Raw genomic sequence first — 23,751 nt, 5'->3', positions numbered from 1 at the left:
TGAAAAAGTGAATACTCCAAGATCAGGCTTCCAGAACTATGCTCACTGTTCACACACCTATATAGGCACTTTTTGTTGAAACAATGTGTTAGCCGGGAAAGATACAGGACCGGTGCGACGGAGAGAGGCAACAGAAAGTGGCGGTTAACGAATGTGAGGTGCTTGAGCAGCTTGAAGGCTGCACTACGGCCAACAAGACCTTACAGGTATGCTGAAAGGTAAATTCACGCAGAAAGCTAATCATAACAGCTACACACCTTAATATTTATGTGCTCGTAATGCTGAAATGATAGCCGATTGAGCAACCCATTTTATGACACGTGCCTATTTATTTACGCTCAATTCCGTTCTATGAAGAAAGCAAAAAATTACCATCATCAGCCGGACTATATCCTCTGCAGGGCGAAGGCCTCTCCCACTTTCCTCCAATTAAACCGGTCCTGTGCTAGCTCCATCCACTTGACCCCTGCTATGCTTTCTTTCTTTTGAAATCCAATTGGTTACTGTTAGCTACCATCGGTTGTCTTCTCTCTGCCCATGCCCATTTCTTCTTTTTGATTTTGAATACAATATCAGTAACTTGAGTTATTTCTTTAATCCACTCTGCACGCTTCCTATCTCTTAACAATGCACCGACCATTTTCCGTTCCATAGACCTCTGTGTTATCCTCCACTTATGTAGAACACTTTTCGTTATCCTCCACGTTTCAGCACCATAGGTAAGGTGAAAGTGTTTTGTACTTTCCTCTTGAGCGATAACAGTAAGCTACTAGTCATCATGCGCGATTAAGATAAAAAGCGCCCCAACCCAATCTTTTTCTCCCTCCTGTTCCTTTAGTGCATTGTAGTAAATGAGGTATATTTCATTGAGCTTTATTGACCAATTTCTTAACGTACCTCCAACTTTTCCACATCTCCTACAGCATATGGAGCATTACTGAATAAATACTGAAAGTTTATGGCTTCATTTAACATCTTCAGCGACCCAGCATAAGACAAGGGGAGCAAATTCACAAATTCGGCTAGTCCTACAGTGAGTGCTGCATTGATTAGGTACCAGTCTGGGTGAACCCTCCAGTTGTCGCCTTCGAAGTACTTCCTCCCTGCAAGAAAAATAAATCACAGTGAACATGAGTTCGCTGCGCACGTTTTATATCCGGCCAATTCCGTACTGCGCTAATCAAGTAGAGGTGCACTTACAGTCCTCTTCCCTTGATTGAACCTGCACCTCGCCCAGAATCTCGGTGGAACCGTACGGTTGGGGAACGGCTATACCGAACCTGGAAGAAGCCAGAATGCATAATTAACGATTGAATTACCGCTTTACTTCTTGTCAACTCGAAGTGTCGTTTATTGATTTAATTAATGAGAACAAATGGCTTCTCCGCGTAGATCAGCATGCATGATGCAAATACTTCACACCAACGAGATAAAACTGTTTTATACATGTCTGTCCCTAGTGAAAAAAACAAAAACAAAAACGTATGAGTCCACAATAACCTCATGCAGATTTCTCATACTAAACTTCTACTAAACTCGTACAAATCTCATATTATCTCATACATATATCATTCAACGTATGAGAAATATCAGTGTATGACATATGTAAGAGTTTAGTATCAGAAATCTCTATGAGCTTATTGTGGGACTCATGCGGTTTTTTCGCTAAGGATATACTGTAATGTATCTCACATAATGTGTCTAAACGATATTTCTCTCTCGGCTTTTTGCCTGGATGAAAAAATAAAAGGAAATACTCAAAGTTAAAATTTAGCCTCTAAATTCACAAACTTACCTCGTACTGTATTCAGCTAAAACGAAAAAGACGCCTGCCTGTGGCACGCAATCTCTGCTGAAGTTTAGCATGAATGATAATGCTGTGACATCCACCAGTTGCTGAAAGCCATCCGGCACTTAGTGGCAACGGCGCAGGGTGCCGAGAAAATAGTAGCGTTAACGGGAATTTAAGTACCACCCCTCCCTCTTTTTAATAATGAGCTTTCGGACGAGGGAAATGTGCTTATAATAAATGTTGTTAATGTTATTCGTTTTTTTCCCCAAGCCGCGTAACATTTAACGGAGGGAGGGGGGGGGGGGGGGATAATTCAGTAAGTTTTTTTTTTATGTTTAGTTAACCAAGAAAACAAATTTCTTCCTATAAGTAATATGCCACCACAGCAAAATACACCGCATTAGATGTTTTTGCGTAATAATAATGCTCTTCATTAACAATTTTGGCTGACCGCCTCCGATCTTGTACGAAAAAGATTAATCGTAGAAGATATTAGCAGGCATGGAACTAGAATGACGACAATCAACGCGCGTATGGGAGACAAGTGTGTTAGAAAATTTTCTACGAAGAAGTAAAGAAATGAGAGGAGGTTAACACAGGGAACGGAGAGTGAGCAATAGAATAAAGATAGCGCTTCGGTGAGGAATATCGGATGATGGCGTTCGATGTCAGATTAAACACGAAAAGCGGAGATATTGCAAACGGTTAACAGAAAGAAGATGCCCTTCAGGTAAAATTTTGGCCCTTCATCGGACACAAATAAGCTAACGGCTATCTACCGCCTTTCCTGTTCTACTACACATATTTTCCGCTTATTGCGGGCAAATGAAACATGCTATTCCCATTGTTATAGTCACTCGCTAAAACAGTAGACTCGCTAAAACAGTAATTTCACATAACCATTATTAGGATTAATATCTCTGTCCGGGATTAGCCATTTTCTTATTACTGCTTGGCGCTTCACACTAAATATCGAATCTAATTTGTTGCTCCTATCGAAGCGCGGTAGACGCAGTAAAGACAAAGTAAATAAAGAGGTTCCTTTCACCTTTCACCACCGAAACAACCTCTCTCTTTTTCCAACCACTCTTTTTCTTGGAAGCGAGCTCCTGTCCGTAAAAAAACATTGTTTGGCTGCGTACACAGGGCTTCAAGGTCAACACCGCAGCTTTTTTGACATTCGAATAATCTAGTAAAAAATGTAATCATAGGTTTTCCTCTCCGACCTGACGCATTTTTCAGCATTAGGCGCCGTACGATAATCCGTTCACGAGCAACACGGCTTTAAGATATGCCATTTTCATGACTTGAGAGTATTTCTGAGGGCAACACTGAGTTTCTGACGTCACAAACAGTATACCGACGTCCACTTCACGCGTGGTTATGAAATTGTGAGGCTTATATTAAACTACTTCAGACATTTTATGCAGTGCGTCATGATTTCCATACTTTATTTTCACCATCCAACGCACTACGAGTGTTTTTGTAATACTGAGTCGAGTGTGACGTCACAATTTTGTCAACTGGGACGTCGTGTCTGGCCGTGAAAGCAGCTTCGGTTTCGATTTGCTGTTTTTCTTTTTTTAAAATACTACTAATTAGAATTTTGAAAAACGGTTTTTTGTGTTAGAGTCAGGACATGCCGAGGAATGTAATTCATCTAAAAACAAAAAATGATGAAAAAACCACCGGAGTTTCCCTAGAAGATTTCCCCAATCAACCGCTTCGAAAAGGAAACGTGCAAGCAAACACTCACGAGAACGAGCTGTTCGGAACTGCCCCGTACTGGTAGTTATGGCGCCTTGTCACAACTCGCCTCTGCAAAAGGGGAAAGAAAACAAGCCAAGGCGATGAGGATTAGAAGTAAAAAAGTGGAAAAGAGAAAGGAAAGAAAAGGATACACTAAAGAATATGAACAGTCTGAAAAAGTAGCACTGTGTAATTGTTTGAGCAAATAGCATGAAAAACTCTGCTGAAAACTCTTCTGAACGTGTTGAATGCGTCCAAAATAATCAGTACTTACACAGGTTTTCGCTCAATTCTGCCATCACCCTAGTGAATATTGTGGCGGGTGAACTCATTAACCCCTTTAGCTCTACAATTTTCATTTTCTCTACTAGTGCAAGTTTGACAAACTTAATAGATTCTCGCCCCTAGGTCTGTTGAGCACATCAAGCGTCTTGTCCGAACAGGTTTCGTTAACCTTAGGCTAGCTATTTCAGCGTGCTTTCCTGTACATCTATCGTACGGCAATGCTCCAAAGCTTTCTTCTTGCAGCATTTGTTTACGGCCGTCAGTACGCGGCCTTATCACTTTCCGCGCGCCACGACCAGAGATTTAAGACTCGTTGACAGTCGGATGTTCTAGGCGCGCCGATTTGCGTGCGAGTTGCATTATATTAATCGAACTGGCTATGCTGTGCTCCCTGATTTCGCCTCTCCGCCATCCAATGTTCTTGGACAAACGCTGGCGCAGCCTGCTTGGCGGAACGCACAGATGAATACATCTTTTCTGCCGACCCCAATCCGGGCAGTGCACAATCGCAGACTCGTTTTTATATTTTGCTTGATGTGGCATCATCCCGAAGGCTTTTCCGTTTTCTTTGCGGTCATGGGTGCGGACGCTAGCGACACACATGCGGTGGGCTCTGGTAAAGTAGATCTGGGTATTGTGTGCGACTCAGCCGACGCGAATGTAGATCTAGGAGGTTCTCTTTCAGTGCTGGCGCCACCGGCGCGCCTCTAGAGACGCCGGTTCCATAAACGAAGCCGGCGCCAGGTACTAAGAGTGCCTTGATTTTCCAGCGTGAATTTATTGTGCCGTGCAAGTGTCGCGGCGAACTATTAGAGTTATAAAAAAAACAATCCTTATGATCGTCAAGCGCAATTGTATTGTTCAGGAAAAGTTTAGAGAACAGTTTGTGACGATGATAGCGCCTTATCCGAAAAGTTCCGAGTCGTGTTGAAGAGCTGGCAGACGTGGCCATTCTCTCTCTCTAACGACGACCCAGCGCGTTTTTCAGCGTCACAGTTTAAACTACGACGAAGACAAAAAACAAAAACAAAAAGGAAACTTAGTTTAGGGCAGGAAACTGAACTGAGGACAAAGCGTCGTTTTCGCCATCGCTGTCTATCAACTTGGTATCAGCGACTGAAGGGAATACGAAAGATGCATGAACCGCTTGACAGGGACTTTGGCTCTAGAGCGGATCAAGTACATTAGAATGGAAAAAACAGCACCAAATTTGAACTGCATTATTTGGTCTTTTCCGCGCAATAAGCTATGCGTGACATGGCGCAATACCACTCGCAGCTGGAACTGAGCGCCGCAGCCACAGCTTACGTCATCACCAGGCGTCACTTTTGTATCCAGTTGCCTGTGCTTCATCTGCGCTCAGTTTCGGTTTTGTACAAAAAAAAAAAAAAAAAAAAATCGGTATTTCTTCGCGCTGCAAGGCATCAAAAAGTGCAATTATTGGAAAGGTCGTTAGTGGGTTTCAGTTATTTAGCTTGATAATTAGCTATCTCCAGCTTATTGTGTTCTTGTGTTCGCCTCGGCAGAGAACTAGTTTCTGAAAAATCTTTGTTTTTTCTATTCTGAACGCACTATTTAAAGAAAGTTTTGAAAGTGTTCGCTGAAACAGCCAGTATAAGATAGACTGTACAAAAGCGAGTTGTATACATAACTTCATATTTGATGCGGCTTCAATGACAACACTAACCAAGGAATTATTTTTGCCCCAATACTCAGACAATAGCGGCGAGCATCGTCCGAACCTGAAGTCGAAAATGGCGACAGAATCTAACGTCGAACGTAAGTACCAACTTATCGTGAATATTCTTAAACTTTTCAGCAGAAAGAAATGACGGACCGTTTAGCGTGGATAACTAGATTGCATTTAGATGCGTTAGCACTCCAGGTTTCACTTTACCTTAGGTAGAGGCTGGGCTTTCAACGTCGAGCGAACTTCATTCAAACGTCGTCGAAGTCCGGTGATTTGGGTCCCTATCAGCGCCCTATAGCACTTTGGGGGCCCATTACACACCCTAAGAAGGCAGTGCGACGGCGGTGCGTTTTCTGGGTCCATCGCGCACGGATAGAAGACGATGTAGACGACGGAGTACAAAGCACAGCTCGAGAGACTCACCTGCAGCGATGGCGGAGTGGTCTACTGCTGGAGCTAAGGAAGCATATCTGTTCCTACCACCATGTATTTCAGACCCACTTGGAGTCAAAAAGTGGTTTATTTCAAGGCCGCTGAGGTCTTCAGTCGGCACGAAGGGCCTGTTTAAAAAACATTACCTGTGGTTTTGCCTATGGTTAAACCTGGAGTCACTCGAGGGCAATGTGGCTACGCTTAGTTTCGGCTTCATGGCTACGCTTAGGTTCGGCTTGATTGTCTTGTGTTGTCTTGTCTTGTGTTAGTGAATCGTCTTGAGTAAAAGTTCAGCGCGCCTAAGTAAGGATGAAAGTAAAGACATGGCTTTTGTACGTAGTAGTTTACTCTATGGTTTCAGCTTATTTATGCCATATGGGAATCACTTCACGCATGAGCACCCCTTGTCTCTCATTGTTTACCATTTTGATTCGAGTGCAGAAGACGTCTAGTGGTATGACATCGTCACTATACGTCGAACTCCGGGGCACACCACCGTCACAACATCCGAACGAAGCTTCTGTCCTAGCAACTCGCTGTTGTCGTGCGCCGCGACCAATTACCGACTTATCTGTCTTCTTGTTTTACATCTTCTTTTACTTTTTTTTTTCTTCTTACTTTCCTTTTTTTCTTGTTCTTTTTCCTTTTTCCTTTTTCCTTTTTCTTCGCTCTTCGGACAGGCGCGGCGAAATGACGAGACTATGGCCAATGTAGCTCTCGCTACAAATAATAATAATAATAATTGGTTCACAGGAAGGCAAAGGCACAGTATCTGTCACACTTCTTTCTGTGGACACCTGACCAATCCGTAAGGGAAGAGAGGAAGAAGTGAAAGTGGAAAGAAAGAAAGAAAGAAAGAAAGAAAGAAAGAAAGAAATAAAGAAAGAAAGAAAGAAAGAAAGAAAGAAAGAAAGGAAGGAAGAAAGAAAGAAAGAAAGAAAGAAAGAAAGAAAGAAAGAAAGAAAGAAAGAAAGAAAGAAAGAAAGAAAGAAAGAAAGAAAGAAAGAAAGAAAGAAAGAAAGAAAGAAAGAAAGAAAGAGGAGCCGTAGTGGAGGGCTACGAGTAATTTCGACTTCCTGGGGATCTTGCTACTGAACTCAGTTTTCCCGCAAAAGGCGCCGAAAAGAGGCACGCATCTCCATGTGCCTGCTGCTTGCTTCCTTCTTTGCGTGGTGGAGCTGCCCTTCATCCTGAAGAGTCTTTTCGATGCCTCGTTACAGTGGCTAGAATGATTCTAGCCACTGTAGCCTCGTTGCCTCTTTGATTTGTCCCCAGGAGGCCACCCGTTAACATGAAGCTGCGAATCTCTTGAGATTACGAGGAAAGTAAAGGCGCTGTCGACAGCAACCGCGATGTGCACTGCGTGTGCAGTGACGTCACTTCCTTTTCGTCGCAGGCAGGCGCCCATCATGTGGAACGCCACACTCCACAGGCAACGAAGGTAGCCCAGTGCTCGGTCGCTCAGAACGAAAAGAACAGTCGCCGACGACGGAGGCTGCGAGGTATCAGTGCAGTTACCGCCGACTATGGACGGTCCTAGAACACGCTACGCCTTTCTGTGAATGCACCGAATGCTTAAATCTGTTCTCGAGGACGATAGACCGAATACTTCTACGACACACCGGTTGGCTTGATTCTTATCGAACAGAAGTGAACACTTATCGAACCTATCGAACAGAACACGAGCAGTAAAAACAAAAGCAGTTAAAATTCTAGAAGTATTCATTCATGATGATAACATATCTTTATTGAATATGACGTGCGTGACTTGCACTGTATTGGGGAAAACTGCTTAGCTAATACGGCGAAGTGGGCATATCTCACCATTTCGTCGAGGTGCACCCGCATCGGCAGGAATTCCATCCATCCTCTCCTGCCGTCGATCATGTTCTTACGAATCTTTAAAAACAATGGAAGGATGGGGAGGGGCGGGGGGGGGGGGGGGGAGTTCGAAAGAAACGTGAGCGCGTTTTGAAATGCCAGACGCAGCTGAGATATTCATGCCCGGGGCATTACAAAGGAAAAAGAAAGCTTACCTCGGCGAATACGTGGTTAAAGAGCTGTCGTAAAAAAATAGAGAGGAGAAAAATCAGTCACTGCAATTTATTCGTTCCGTCGAGCTAGATAACAACTTATTCCTTGCTTAGATTGTTTTTTTCTGCAAAATATAAGGGCCTAGAGCTCACATCGGTCAATCTTCGTACTTTCTCAACACTGTTCTATTCCTTTTATTTGTTTGTTCCAAGCATATGCTATGAAGGTAGTATAATAAAAAAAAAATGAAATACGGCTACGGAAAAATGGCGCCAAGCTCCGAACTTAATGATAAGATACTTGGAATCTAATGATTAATTTTTTCACTCCTTCGAATGTATATTTGAAAGAGGGCTACCTCCAGATCAAGTTACACCTGCGTCGGAAGAGAGTGCTTTAGCATAGCTTCTTACCACTACCCTGTAGATTTAGTGTAGCTTTATACCGCTACCGTATGGCACTACTGTCAGGCGCCGACAGTGCACATGGCTCCTCGTGGCAATTCGCGCCTACGCTGCTCACAATAGTGGCAACAGAATACGGCAAGGTTTCTCTAAAACTCTCTAGCGTGGCACTCCCGTTTTTACTCACACGGTCGGCCGTCTCATTGTCCAGGAGTTCCACCTCGAGCAGGTCCACATTGCTGTAGTACGGCTTCAGCATGTCTTTGTACTGAGTAGAGGTAGGGCAGGGGGGAGCGGTGAGAGAGAACATGTTGAAATCAAACGGCAAGAAGACAATCCATGTTCAAACTAACAATGAGCAGCTAGAATATGAACACAAGGACAGCGCAAACAACAAAGGAGAGAGCTAAACACTGTGCCTTGTGTCCATGTCTAGGCACACATTATCCATGGTGTTATGAACAACGGAGATAACCAAATAATCAAGCTTCCAGGGACTGTTAAACCGAACTCTAGCGAAACAACTTGCCCACGTAATTCAGAGAACGGCCTCTCACTCTATCCCCTACACCTACTTTGCCTCACTTTGTAACCAGTTAAAAGGTAAATTCAAACTATATACTCTCCCAAAGGAGCTGACACCATTTGTAAACGAATGTAAATCTTCACAGCCCTAGCATGAAAAACCTCGCGAATGCACATGATGTGATCGAAGGGCACGACTCCAATAACTGAGATACGAGCGACTTCAACGGTGCGTGTGCTACGTATTAAAAAAAGGGAACTTAAATGGTGCGAACAATATTCATCAATTTAAAGGTTATTTCTAAAACAGTTCTGTTCCTAAAATAACCGAGCGAGGACATCAAAACGTGCTAGACAATCTCGATAAAGTGCGGCACATAAACTGAGTTCTCACGTGGCGTGCACGTTCGTGTACACTGTGATTAAAAGTATCGATCAGTATTATTACCGAATATGCCGCTCACACTTGTCGCCAGCAGGCGCACTGGCGGGTCGCAAAAATATCGTGCACTCACCATAGGGCGATGGTCGGGGTGGAATAAGATGTGCCCGTTCTTGTTGATCATGAATGAGTAGGCATTCACGCCAAGCTGAACAACGGGAAGAAGAAAAAAAAGGCGGAATCAGAAGTATCGATCGCTCTTATTTGCGGCCAAATTACTAAAAAAACAAACAGTGACCCATACGTCAGAGATAGGAGTGCCCTCGAACAATAAGCATGGCTAGACGAGCTCATGTGCGCGGCATTCCTTGCAGGTGTGAGGTGGCGCCATGTTAGGAACATTGTATGTACGCAAGAAACTGCAGAGTTACTCGATATATACATATATACAGTAAACACGCAGAGAAATGAGCAGGCTCGAGCTGGTCTATAATTTGTTCTCATGGCAAGTCGATGTTCTAACATAAACAAACAAAATTCATACGAAGATCTTTATATAAGACGCCCTTTATTCGTTTAAGACAATCAAAAAAGGAACAAAAAATTCCACCATTGAGAAGTTTAAAGAATGAGCTTGGTAGACCTTTTGTGCGCCTCGTGTGTTAGCATTAAAGAGTTAATTCTCTTATTTTCTCTTTATTTTTACAGTATTTCTACTTAACTGCACATAAATCTTTATTTATGGTATATGTCTTTGCACAATGCCCATGTTGCTGCGTCCTAAAATATGACGATAAAATCTGATTATACTACCCTGAAAGAGAGACACTATGTTGAAATATCTCATATTACTGCGTAGGCGTGAGTTACTGATTTGGTTATGCAACGTTATTGAAACAACCGCATGATGGACCTCAGTGAACCTCGCAGAATTTTATTCCTTTCACAATTGCGATGATTCCCCCTCACCAATACGGAATTACCGGATTTTAATATTTACTAGAACTGGCAACACGATACATGAGCGGAGGAACAGGAAGAACTGTTCAGCCTAGCTGTTACGTGGGAACGAACAAAATACCTGATTGAGTGGAAGACTAATAACAGACAACTAAGGACATTAAAAAATGGTCGGTGTCTATTTTATTCTGCGCTATTAATTATGGACCACCACCTCACCGGTAGATATATGATTATATATATAAGATATATAGCTTCATTTGAGTATATCACGTGCTGTTTCAGAATTACCCTTGCAGAAGGAAACAGCATTGCTTTTCAGTTACCTGGAGTCTTTGTGTATAATCCTGCGCTGTTAGCAGGATGCGCAATGATATTCCACATTCTTGGCCCCCAAAAATATACAATGAGAGGTGCGATAAAAACAAACGGTCCGGAAAGACACGGCGCCAGTACGAACGACTGCACTTATAATCTCATTGCCACTGACGTCATCGCATAAGATCTTACCTTGAAAGGATGGGCGACCTTCTGGAATTCCTTCAGTGGCACGTCGATACCGACGACACCGAGAAGATTGGCACTGCCAGACTGGAAAGGGTGGCAGATTCACGTTGTTGTCATTCCTCAGGTGATGGCGATATGACACATTTATTTTTACAAGGGTGCACAGATACATGCAGTGGGTCTGGGAGTTAGGCCCAAATTTCAATACCTCAAGAGTTCTAGACGCTGCCGCAAGCCGGCAGACCTGCAGATGCTTATCTGTCGTGCCGGCGGCAAGACAAGCACTATCCCAATCTGCCTCGATTGGCATGGGTATACGAGAGGTACGGGTATACGAGGGATTGCCATGAGTACATAACGAGCTGTCATGGGTATTGTAGGGCTCGTGGCGCGCCGCGCATTCGAAGGCCGCGCCACTTCCCAATGCTCCCTGCGCGCGTGCCTGTTTCCCTCTCCCCACTCGCGCGGGGATAACCGGTCCCGCGCGAGGGGGCTATAAAAGAAGGCACGCGCCGCCGTCGCGCTCTCTTCTTGGTCCCTGGCGCTTCCTGGTCCCTGGCTCGTCGCTCCCGCTTCCCTCCCGGCTCTCCACGGAAACGACCCGCAGCCACCCGGACGACAAGATCCCTGTGAGATTAAATATGTTTGTTATACGGCCCACTGTGTGTTTGTCGTGCGCATCCCTCGGGCAGAGGAATCGCCCACAGTATAAAAGGGGGTGGCATGGGTATACGAGGGGCTGGCATGGGCATACGAGGGGTTCGCGTGGGTGTTCGACAGCTTGGCAAGACCACACGATGAGAAAACGCCAGTATAGCCACCAAAATATCTCATTTAGAAATGCTTGTAGCTTTCACATTTCTTCTTTGTTTTGGCCGTTTACGCTCTGTTGACCTCTCTCTTCAGTAAGTAGTCATGGATGGCTTATACGCGTAAATTGAGGCAAGCTGCTTAGGTAGATCTACGTCACCGCGCAAGAATATCGCGGGGCTACCGGCCTCACCGATTTTCTCGTATGAATTAATGCAATGGATATCCGTATTTTTTTTTCGAACTTGTCTATTTCTAATTACCGGTTTATTCAAAAAGGAGATTGAGTGGCCAAAACAAAAAGCACGTTTAAGGAGAGCCTTAATTTGACCTTCGCATGCACCAATACACCTGCAGTCCGCTTCAAGTTAGAATCAATAAAATTCAGCAATCTATGTTGCGTAGCCTGGCATGAATCCGGATTGCTTCGCTGCCTGTCCAGGCACATGACAGAATGGAAGCGTATGCTCGGTGCAGCGCTTTCGTGACACTAAGTTATTGTAGCCGACGGAAGCGCAACGAAATTCGGCGCGGGAATCATGATGACATGCAAAGTCCAGTAGTAGATATGATAGAGTACGGCAAAATACGTACAGTATCGTTGCTGGTGTTGTACACGGGAGCCGCCACCGTCGTGTAGAGTTGAAGAGTCTGCAGAAGATGAAGCACGCAAGAATTTCAATAAAGAAGAAATATAAGTTCAGTTCAGTTCAGTCGTTCAGTCGTGTCCGACTCTTCGTGACCCTATGGACCATATCACGCCATGCTTTACGATCCCTCACTATCTTCCTAACATCACATAACTTCATCTGCAGCGCCTCGAGGATGCCATCTAACCACCGCGTTCGCTGCCTACCCCTTTTCCGGTGACTCTCAACCTTTCCCAACATCAAACCTTTCTCCAGCGACTGCTCTCTTCTCATCACATGGCCAAAGTAGCTGAGCTTTAACTTTAGAATTTGACCCTCCAATGAGCAGTCAGGGTTTATGGTCGACCATATCGACTGATTTGATCTTCTGGCCGTCTAAGGAACTCTCAAGAGTCTCCGCCAGCGCCACAATTCAAACACGTCAATTCTTCGGCGGTCAGCCTTCTTCACAGCCCAACTCTCGCGTCCATACATCACAACTGGAAAGACCATAGCACGAGTTATACGGATCTTGGTTGACAGACTAATGTCTCTGCTCTTTACTAGGCGGTCAAGGCTAGCCATGGCTCTCTTTCCCAGAAGTAGAAGTAGGAAGAAACATAAGTAGCTTCTAAATCGCATTGTGAGGTAAGTTTTGTTTCATTAGCAACTTATCAGCATATATCCAATAAGCAGACTGTTTAAAGCAGCGATGTTAGGCAAAGTAAACAAAAGTTATATTTTTTTTTTACTTCTATACTATCTTTGTCGACACAGTAATTGTGGTTATTTTTCCTGGGTCACAACGGCATATCAACGATAATTCTCACTCGATCTTGCTAAGGGAGGTCCTTCGTGATATACTGAAAAACATTTTCGTGAATATTTGAATAACCTTCCACACGCAGGTGCGTTGAATAAAGTTGTCTCCTCCTCCTCTTCCTTACTCAGATGCCTAAAAGCTTTGATCGCGATCCGCAGTTCACCGGCGTCGCAAACAAAGGAGAAGTAGGAAGTGTTTAGCAAAAAATGATATGAATGGCCTTAAGCAGCATAGAATACCGCTTTTTTTTTTTTTTTTTGCTAGATAATATAGCTGAATGGAAAAGAACAATCACATTATTTGCGCTTCTACTGCGCAAGCGAAAACAACGCTGCGCAAGCGAAAACAAAAACTGATATTTTACGTTTATATCCACATTCACTTTGAGAGCATCCAGCCGCCATGTCAGTTTTTTTTTTTCAATTTTCGGGCACAAGAATCTTTTCTTTCTCAATCGAATTACATTAGGACATCTTCGTTCGATAATTAACCTAAACCAGGTAACTACAGAGCGCGATGATGCGGTGATGCCTCGTATGTTGCGAATAAGTTGTTGCATATGAAGTGAAGACCTCCATTTAAAATAGCGTCGAAATCGATAAACTGAACAAGCAGTCAAACACCATTCACTGTATCGATTTCAAAACTAGAGATCCCGTAAACAGGCCTTGTTTCAAAACGCCAATAAAATGAAACTTCAGGAGCTTAAACCAACTTAACGGGGTACCGATTTCCTTAAAATTAGATAATGGTATATATAACGCTGCATGCATTAACTTGTTCTTCGTGTCAATAAGAGACAGTAAGCCAGTGCCATATGCAATTATTCTGAAGCCCTTTCATGCTGCTCCTGTGCAAAACAAATGCATGCTTTCCATTGTTAGTCTGTATCGTAAGGAGATATGCTTTGCGTGAAAGGAAGCTTCCTCGATGCTGTAATGTGTCAGTCTAAGTATGCAGGGAGCTGTGCAGTGTTATTAGCGTTACTGTCGCAAAAGCGCCACTTGCGATATATTCTTGGCGCCTTTTCGTCGGTCTCTTTAACAGTAACGCTAAAGGTATGCTATGGCCTCTCTGGTTGAGTGAGAATCTGGACTATTTATCAACCACAATGCGATGTCGGCATGCAACGTACGTGCAGTGGTATCAGATGTGCGCAACCCTATCTCTTCTCTAAATTCAGCAAGTGTCCTCTTTGACTCTCAAGAAATCGTCTCGCGATGCTGAGATGGTGGTTCACCACGCCTCGTCACAAGCACCCTGTCGATGACTGCACCAGCAAATAGGTTCAGCGGATGCTTATTAATGTTTTCATCGCTAAGTAATCAAACCACGTCCAGCCATACGGTACTTGTAAGCAATGCTGCTCTCCTTACACATCAATACACGAAACCAATGTAGTTTTCTTCTCACAAACCTTGTATAATTTGCATACCTATTGAGGAACGTATTCAGTTTAAGCAGTGTTCACGCGGATTGAAAAAAAAAAAAAAATTGTCTCCACTAAAATGCTGCTTCTACGCGTGGGCGCCCCTTCGCGCCCTCGCTCAGAGATATTTCGACGTGGCAGCGATTTGCGGAGGAATATGCCGTATATACTCAGTAAACAACCAAAACACCAAGCGTTAATCAGTTGACCTCAGTGTCATCGCGGTGACCTGCAGGTAGGTTTTTGGCAGGTCTTTGGTTTAGCATGCCTTAGCACCATAAAACCACAGTAGTCGGCGCCACTGACAACGCCAACAACATATCGGCGCTAAGGAAGTCACTGTACAAACCGTCTACTATCTCCCCAACACACCTCCTTTACAATGTCAAATAGTTTTATCAGGTCTACTGGCACAGTTCATCCGCTTCTTTCCTAATACTCATTTCTGATGTTGAAGATAAACCGTGAGACTAGGTAGTCCCGGCACTTTCATGTGCATTCTTAATGCCTCCCAGCGCCGCCCAATATCCACCGACGGGCTTCTCCCTAAACGAGTGCTCCGTTTCTCTGATATGCAATACTAGAAAAAAAAAAGCCTTGGTCGAACTCATTTGGAGTCCTTGTACACGCCACGCATGTTAGCCACTGTGCTCTTTGACCCAGCTGCAACCAAGCTGCAGCCGTGCTATTGAATCTCAACATTTTTAACACCTAACGTAGAGGTTTCTATTTGGCCCCTACACTGCAAACAAAAATCACACCCTTTCTATGTCTGTAACAGACGCCGTCTAGAAAGGATGCATCAGTACCTCGTTGCTCCCTTCACGGAGCTTTCTGACAGGTGTGATTTAGAGACCCAGAAAAGCAACTTTAAGGATGTAATTTTGTTTACAGTGCAAGCAGGTTTTAAAAGAAAACTATTAACAAACTTATCTGAATCTGTTCAAATTATTGCTTTTTAAGATCGCCAGCGAAGTTAAGCACGCACTTTTCTCTTGGGCGGCCTCCGCAGCGCCTCCGGCGTGGAAGCGGAGGGCGAGGAGGAGCGCGCGCGGCGGCGCAAGACCTGGGGCGGCAGTGCCTGGTCCCCCTGGTCGGCGGCGGCCATGTATTCGGATGAATCTCCGGCCAGCGGCTCGCTGTCGCCGTAGTAGGCGGGCTCGGGGTCTTTCTTGCGCAGTAGCCGCTGCTGAAGGATCAGCTTGCGGATCTGCATCTTCTCGCGCTCCTCCCACAGCCAGTCGGTCAGCTTGGGCTCCTGGGCGCGCGCGCAGTCCGTACACAACAATGCCAGGCTGTCGGAACGAGTGTCAACCGAGCCAGGCGCTGTTCTTCGCTTTATTTGCAACAGGCGCTCCAGTTCGCATTTAAACAGAGCGGGGATTCATACCAAATAGAACGCAGCAAAAGAAAGACGCAAGCAATGCACAGACTCCCACGACAAACAGATCGTCAACGGCAAAGAATGACGGTTTCTACAACCGGGACTCCCCAAGCTAGCTTCCGGATAACACGTTACGGAACCTCTTAAAACAGAGAAGTTAATGTTTACCTCTTAAATATTGAAGATGGGACTCTAGAGAGGAGGTCCCCCGGACACCACAGGTATGCTCTTTCTGTACCTCTATCCCCCCCTCCTCCCGAAAGGTCTAAGAAAACTCTCGCTTTCGCTAAAATAAGTTCATTCCCTGTCGTCGTACGACAATAATAAATGCAGGAAAAAAAATGCTTCATCAATATAATGGTAATATTCGCACAGCACAGCTCAGTATCTGCTGCTGTTCAGCCTTACAGAAGAAAAGAATGTGGTAAAAATTAAAGGCTGTCTTCAGTAAGACTTATTCGACACAGTGAGATCTCTTTTTTGCAGCCACTGGGGCATTTTATGATGATATCGACCAAAACACGCAGCGCCCATTTTCGCTTCATTATTCGACGCCGTCCCCGTATTAGCTGATGCATCCTAATTAGCTAATCAACTCCTATCGCAGCTAATTTCAATAAGAAGTCACGTAATCACCAAGAATGTTTTCTTGATGTCAGAGTGGTTTTACAGCAATTTCGCTTACGCGCATGCTACACACAACTCCACGCTTATGATACAAGAAATATATATATTAATGGGCAGCCGCTCATCTTTCTCTCTTGAGCTTTACGGCAACTACAATTTATAGAAGGAATGGCTGTGTGCACTGTGCAGTAGCTGCTAAATAACTGCAGGTTTAGTGAAATATTACTTAACTATGTGGCACACCGCAAACCAAATTTCATTTTCCTTCTGAAAACTTAAGCAGCAAAGCAAAACCCTTTCGCACTACTTTACCCAAATACTAATCTTTCCACGCACATGTTTTTTCAAAAGAAAACCGAATTGTGGACTAGCTGCCAGTTGCATGTGCTTTAAAAAAGGGCCGTGTTATTAAAAAACAGCAAAGAAATGGAGGATGTTAGAATGATCCGTTAGCCCCAGCTAAATTTTTTCAAAGCCATGTTTGGCGCACCTTTAGCTTTATCCGGTTTGCGCGACATAAAGCCGTAAACAACAACATTTTCAAAACCATAGTAGAAATTTAAAATCAACGCGAGGAACGCTACCTCACGAGTAATGTGGCGTTTTAAGCTTCACTAGGCAATAATATCCGTAAGCGTGGCGCAACCCTGGTGAGAGCACTGTAGCTGTCGCACTTTTATAGTCACATTGCGGAACGCATGTCGGGACACCGTGTTTATCATGTATTAAAGTTGAAATTTGGTTCCCCGTTAATTTTTTTAATCTCTTTTCTATGTCACGGCTCCTGATGAAAGCACAACAGGAAAACATTTTCATGATTTTGCTTCCTTCCTTCTCTCCTTACACAACCTAAGCTAGACACTGCGTACGGGAAGCCTGTGCCTAACGGCATGCACAGAACGTTAGGCAGAGCAACCGGACTGCATTACGCAACGTCGAGCGGTCCTAACGTGCCATTCTAGCTATGCTTCTTCCTGACAACTGTGGACATCGGTAGGACCATAACTGCAGCGACCTATATCACGGCACACCGTGCAAGCGCTGTACTTACACGACGCCGGAAACCCACGTAACGTTCCCTCGACATGCCTGTACCATTTAGGGAACACAAATACTAGGATTCCCCCCGCATTCTCAGATGACGTAACGGTCGTTACAACGACATCACACTGCGGTTTACCGTTGTACAAAGAAGGGAATAATAGGGAGACCGGGTATACGTGGTTACGAAACTGTGTTGAAGACAAGGGGAAGGGCCGGTGTCCAAGCAATGCGGACTCTGTCATTTTTTTTTGTACGCCACAGAACTTGATTTGCGCTTGTAAAACAAGTTACCGTGCCTATATATTTTCATGGTCACCCATCATGGCCCTTGTTCTTCTCCTCTTCTCCAGTGCAGAGTAGCAGGCCAAATTTTATTCATTCCGGCCAACCTCTCTGTCTTTCCTTTCAGTAAACCCATCTATCTATCTGCGCACTAGCACAGGGAGCTCAGGAAGCTGACTGGACAGCTCTATAGCTTCAGCTGTGCCCTGCCTTCCCTAGCTCGTATTTCACAACACTTGCTAGGGAAAACATGTAACAAAATAACGAACGTTTTCTCACGCCTCCCTAAAACCGCGTCAAAAATGCGCTGGGGAGGTAACGTTTTTCAGACGTACTCCTGAAATACATTTGCCATTGCTACCTTACACTACCCACTGTACTCCTATCAAGGCTGTTCATTTTCTCTTTCCTCAAATGCTCCATCTACTCCTCATCTCCCGCTTCTTCTAAGACCGTAGGGGTAACAAGGGTGAACTACCGTTTTAGTTACCGATCCAAGTAAGTTGGCTTAAGTAAAACTTTTCTCGCGGAAACCAAGAAGTAATAAACAAAAAGAAAAGTAGAAAGAACACAAAAGGAAGCAGATAGAAAAATGTACAGGTAAATAATGTGCTACGGGGGCAGAAAGGTGCGAGGAAAACGAGAAATGATATATCGGTGGGCAGAAAGAATCTGTACACCTTTTTGGAGCTTCGTTTCTCGCCGCCGCCGTGTTTTCGACGTTCGGCGGCGGTGCGATGCGCTGCGCGCCCCCGTAAGGCGCGAGGCGCGGACAAATGGCGGAAACGGAGCGTATACGTCGGCGTGCGCGAGGCGCGCGCTTCGTACACTTCCGGTCTGTTCTTGTCAGCACCACGGCGCACACATAGACTCTAGGAAGTAAAAAATAAATAAAAAGGCTCCGCGAGCTCTGCAGCCTCACTTTCGACAGCATGCAGGTTGCGATACGCGCACCATGTAAAAAAAAAAAAAATAAATAAAAAATAAATAAACAATCCAGAAACGCAATACCAGAAGGAGTTGTGTGCCGCATAAAGAAAAAAAATCGAGGGATGAACGACAAAGGAAAGAAAAAATGTCCATGCATCAGTCTGAAAGAATATCGAAACTAAACCAAGTGAGAACAAAAAAAAAAAAGGGGGGGGGGGGGGGGATGCATGTTCGCAAATAGTGCGCCTGTTTGGTGTTGCCAAACTTCAAGAAAAAACGTCTCAAAGGAGCGCGCCGTAAAGTCGTCGATCGCGCGTTCTCGCTTTGGAAGACGGAAAGGAAACAACGCCTTCCCTAAGGAATCGTAAAATAAGGTTTGAAAGCGACCCGGAGGTCTCGAATCTTCTCTTGTATGCTCCCATTCATCTTTGCTATTTTTCTTTTCTTTCTTCCTTTCGATTCACTACTTACGCTCCCGTTCAGCTAGCGCCGACTGGTGCGCTGTTGAAAGCATTGGCAAAGGCGTATTCCTTTGGGTGGCAACCGCTTCGAATGGTAAAGGAAGCGAAGGCATCGCGTTCGAAGTGTGAGGGAAAGATTCAAATAAATCGGATTCGGAATAAAAGTGCGCCTTGCGAACGGCTCGAATCAGAACAATCTCGTCACAGCGCGCGCTACTTCCGCAACGAAGCAGACGACGCATAGAGTAGTAGCGGAAATAGGTATCTGCCGCACCTTTCATCGGCACGTGGCATGTCCTGATTATGTGTAACGAATACAAATATTCACGCGCTAAAAGCGTTTTACGTTTAAGGAAACAAGAATAACAAATTTTTTGAACGTTATAGCATTGCAAAACCTCCACTATGTCCGCGAAGAGAATATAAGTACCGTTCGAACACCTTAGCAATGTTCGAGTAGTGCTGCACACTTGACGGCTACTTTTCACTCATTATGCTCGAACTCCTAAATCATCTCTAAAGATATTGTATTCAAACGACAGGGACTAAGAAAGGTGTAATTAAAGGAGTCTAAGGATAATTACGGTATTACGTAAAACGAAATATGGGCGCAGGTATTTAAGCGCTTTTTAAGAGGCAAAGAATATGAGAGGTAATCTATGCACGTATGTCAGTTACAAAACCCTATATTTTCTCACAAGCGAAAGAGAATTTCTCAGAAATGGAGAAAGAAGAGCCACGCGCGAGCGAACCAAAGCTTGTGGTTCTTCTTTCTCTACTTCTGAGAAATTATGTTTGCTTCGCGACGTTGGGTTCGTGACGTTGGTTCGTGATGTTGGTTCGTGACTCTCTTTCGCTCGGTTACAGCGGCAGTAATATCATGGTGACGCGGCTCTTATGCGCCGAACGAGCGCATGAGAAGTGCGTTCTAAAAGTAAGTAATAGCTCTAATATATATAAAAAGGTCCCAGAAATGTATTTACTGTCATCATCACTCTTACTGCTACGACTAAACTGACGAATATAAAATTCAACCTCAAGCAGGCCATACATTTTCGCTTCGTCACAAACCGACGCTTATCAAAGCGAATCGGCAACTTTAACTGATAATTGGCAACAATATCACCAAGCGATAGATTCTCAGAGGCATCCCCCCCCCCCCCCCCCCCCCTGCCATATAGGCCTCTTGTAGCTCAGACGTATATCTAAACAACACTCTTTGTGCACCAGGTGAAATCAGTAGCCATTGGTTACAGTAAGAGGTAACCCCGTTAACACTGCAATAATGTCCCGTAGAGAGTCATTGTTAAATAGCAGATACGAAAGCGTCCTAGCTCTCCTAACACTCTTAACGTCTGCAGTGGATGTACATGCTCACGCTTACAATGACGTAGTGCACCTGCTTTCAAGCAAGGGGCTAGAAGCACGCACCAACGACCAAACAGACCATATGCAGGTGCTAGCAGGCGTAGACGCATGCCCCAATCACAGCGCTGTACGCTACGTCCCAGCTCGGAACACGCAGGCAAAGAAGACGAGACAGCGTGGAGGATGGCCCCAATTATTTAAGTCCCGGATGCGTTCATCCCTGTACAAGCGCCGTACCTGCCGGCCACCGTTGAATAGATATATGGTACTTTCAAGTGAACGAAGCAAGGCTCCTATATGCCTCGCGCACGTGACCATCTCTTCGCGCACGTGACCATCTCTTTATAATTTACAATTAACATCGTTAGAGAAGAATTTCCCTCCGTTTCATCACTTAAACGTCCGATATCATTCCCGCGATCTCCCAGCGTTGAATGCTGTTCAAAATAGAAGTGAAGAAATAAATAGCCAAATAAGTGGTTTTATTGCATGAAACAAAACAGCAGAAACAAGACACAGAAAAGAAGGCCTGCTGCTTTTGCGGTTTTGTTCCTTAAAATGTGTACCAACTGCTCTAAAAATACACTCATTGAGTTGTTTTAGTTGATACTTTTCTTTTTCAGCATGAGTGAAGGTGCGAAAAGTTTTGCTGTCTTTTTGAAAGAGTCAAGTCTGAGTCAAGCCCTAATCCTTGGCAGTATCATTGAGCACTTTTAGTGCCAAAGGCCGCAAATGCGCTTCCTTCAACGATGGCGAGATCGAAATATTTACGATTCGCTTGCTTTATATTAGCAGCTGCGTTTCTAGATTACATGCACTGCAAAGTGGTACCGACGAACTCATGGGGCTCAATACCTGTTACAGACTCCATTTATAAGAAAATATAGGCCAATAAGAACTGATTCACACACAGGAATGAACGCAGTAATGCACAACATCCTACGGCTGGTAAAGCGACGCCTAAATCACGAAAGCATGCAGCACGTATCCAAGCAGGCGAGTCAGGTCATGCTCCTACCGTCATATCTCCGTAGACGGGAGTCCAGATGGGGTAGTGCTTCCGAGAAAGTACCATGGGCCGACTCATGACGGGGATGTATTTCTGTACGCAGCGTAGGATGGGGACAAGATGACGACGGCAAAGCGTTATTGCTGAGATGATTACGACATCACTGAGAGACTCCGTAATCACTGGCAAACTCGAATTCTCTTGCATTCGTCAAAAGACGTCCGGATGAGTTATGACACATACCTTAGACCTGTTGACAAAAGTAACTAATGCATTCCACACGACTGAGTTGCGCGCCTGTCACCGCCATGTTTGCACTCGCAATAAGCACACTTACCAGGCGGCAGTACAACAATGAAGAATAATTGTTACGATATATTCTCCAATTACGGACTATTAAGTGTCCAGGTTACACCCAGAGTCAAAGTTAAGCCCAGATGAAGAGAAGTTCACTTGTCGAAACGTCAGCTCGGCTTGCGAACTGACGCTCCCCTCTCTACCCTTTTTCAGTGCTCTTTCATACTGTGTAGCCATCTTCTTTCTACCATTCTACCCTGAACACAGGATATTACGCGCACCACATGCTGAAATCCACCAGACTGCTAATTCTTTTCCTCGCGTAATTAAAATGTCAGCTAACAAGGTTGTTCTGGTGAGAAAGTGAAACAGGCCATCGCAAAAATAAGTCAGGAGCACAAACATGATGGAACTAATTATTCTGCCAAGAAAGCGATTAATTAATTACACATCAATTTCGGATATTTATGTGGATGGCAATGAGTGATTCCTTACTGGAAAGCTGCTTCACCTTCTACATTTTTCTTTACAGATCTGCATGGTATTTAACCAAAACTCTTTGATTCGAACATCCGCGACATTTTTTTTTTCGCACTCCTCAACGAAAGTAGCTAATGTAAATTTCTCAGTCACCAAGTAACTGTGACTTTTGTCACTATTTTTGTCACTATTAAGAGAACTGCGCTAGGACGGAATGTTAGCTCATGACCATTCATATCACTGGCTAAATAAACAATACTACATGCACCTAAGATTTCAGCAAAGCCCAGCAGTAATATTTCAAAACAGCCACTTCGGCGTGTAAAGAATGCTTCCGAGGCATATTAATTGAACCGGTGGTAAACATCAGAAAATAAGTCAGACGTTAAAAGTTTTCATGGGTAACTATTTATAATGCTAATTTTAACCCGCACAGTAACATGCTTGGTCGCAATCAGACGTCTGCACCTGACAAGTAGTGGTCAAGAAAGGCGACGTGGCCGCGGGACGTTACATGCGTTACAGACCAATCATCGTCGGTCAGTTTACATGACCGTGTGACGTAATCAGCGTCTCGACCAATCAACACTCAGCAATGTCACCTGCCAACTGCTACAAAACCTTTTGAATTAAGGAGATTACTTCGCAACACTGCATAATGTATTCATGACAATGTTGTCGGGTCGACTCGCAAGTATGTAGGTAAGCATTCCCTGTGTTCTTTTGTTGATCCCCTTGCGTCATCCGAATAATTTGCTGCTGAGGAGCTAGCATAAACTTGCCCACCAGCGCACGTCACGTGGTCGCGCACGCGTCACGTGACCTTCTGTGTCCTGCTCAGTGAGTGGGCAGGAGCAGCGAACCGGACGGATCTGGAAGGACGTGCATTGTTTGGAGACATTTATTTCCAAAGCGCGTCTGCGTGCGCTCTAACGCCGGGCGTTTTTCTAAAACTTGTAAACACTTGGGACCGCCTAGGTGCATGAAGGCGAAGTTCCTTCGCTCAGAGAGGCCGGATTCCCACGCCTCCTCCTGCGGTGCTGGCCACTGTGTGATCGGTTGCGTGATACACTCAATACTATTTCTGCTTCTCTGACAGTGCCTTCTGCCCTCTCCCACTCCACTCCACTCCTCCTCTTTTGAAAACTCCCGCTGTGTTAGATTACGTTTGCTCGTGAGATGATTAATTAGTGAATACGATTAGAGGCTAATTTGTCGGGTCGACCGCTATCGCTAACTAGATTAGCAGATGCATGCCTATTAGGCAGTGAAATTTCATGGTTGCATCACAAATTTGACATCAGAAAGGGGAAAACCTGGCTTCACATGGAAGTATGTTAGTGATGCTCTATCAGCAAAGGGCGCCACATAGGCGACAAAAGGGAAACGCCACCTGTCACGGAGGTACCTGTTGCGCA

General features: G+C 44.6%; 1 protein-coding gene across 2 annotated transcripts in view; it reads right to left on the bottom strand.

Annotated features, from left to right (window-relative positions):
* Positions 1-23,751, bottom strand: part of LOC146179639 (voltage-dependent calcium channel subunit alpha-2/delta-3-like) — a 204,430-nt gene that overhangs the window by 29,924 nt on the left and 150,755 nt on the right. Inside the window, exons 14-24 of one of the 2 annotated variants that reach the window (XM_084579291.1) lie at positions 21,566-21,649; positions 15,440-15,709; positions 12,165-12,221; positions 10,764-10,844; positions 9,427-9,501; positions 8,574-8,654; positions 7,985-8,008; positions 7,773-7,847; positions 3,549-3,610; positions 1,201-1,280; positions 1,058-1,103 (exon numbers count right to left, since the gene is read on the bottom strand). In XM_084579291.1, coding sequence (XP_084435417.1) covers positions 1,058-1,103; positions 1,201-1,280; positions 3,549-3,610; positions 7,773-7,847; positions 7,985-8,008; positions 8,574-8,654; positions 9,427-9,501; positions 10,764-10,844; positions 12,165-12,221; positions 15,440-15,709; positions 21,566-21,649 — 935 coding nt within the window. The remainder of the gene's footprint in view (positions 1-1,057; positions 1,104-1,200; positions 1,281-3,548; positions 3,611-7,772; positions 7,848-7,984; positions 8,009-8,573; positions 8,655-9,426; positions 9,502-10,763; positions 10,845-12,164; positions 12,222-15,439; positions 15,710-21,565; positions 21,650-23,751) is intronic. The other variant, XM_084579292.1, reaches the window with a different exon arrangement.

This window comes from Amblyomma maculatum, chromosome 9, assembly GCF_055883805.1.
Source record: "Amblyomma maculatum isolate TAMU_Amacu chromosome 9, ASM5588380v1, whole genome shotgun sequence".
NCBI lineage: Eukaryota > Metazoa > Arthropoda > Arachnida > Ixodida > Ixodidae > Amblyomma > Amblyomma maculatum.
Note: the sequence above shows the minus strand (reverse complement) of the source record. Positions and strands in the feature narration are given on the sequence as shown.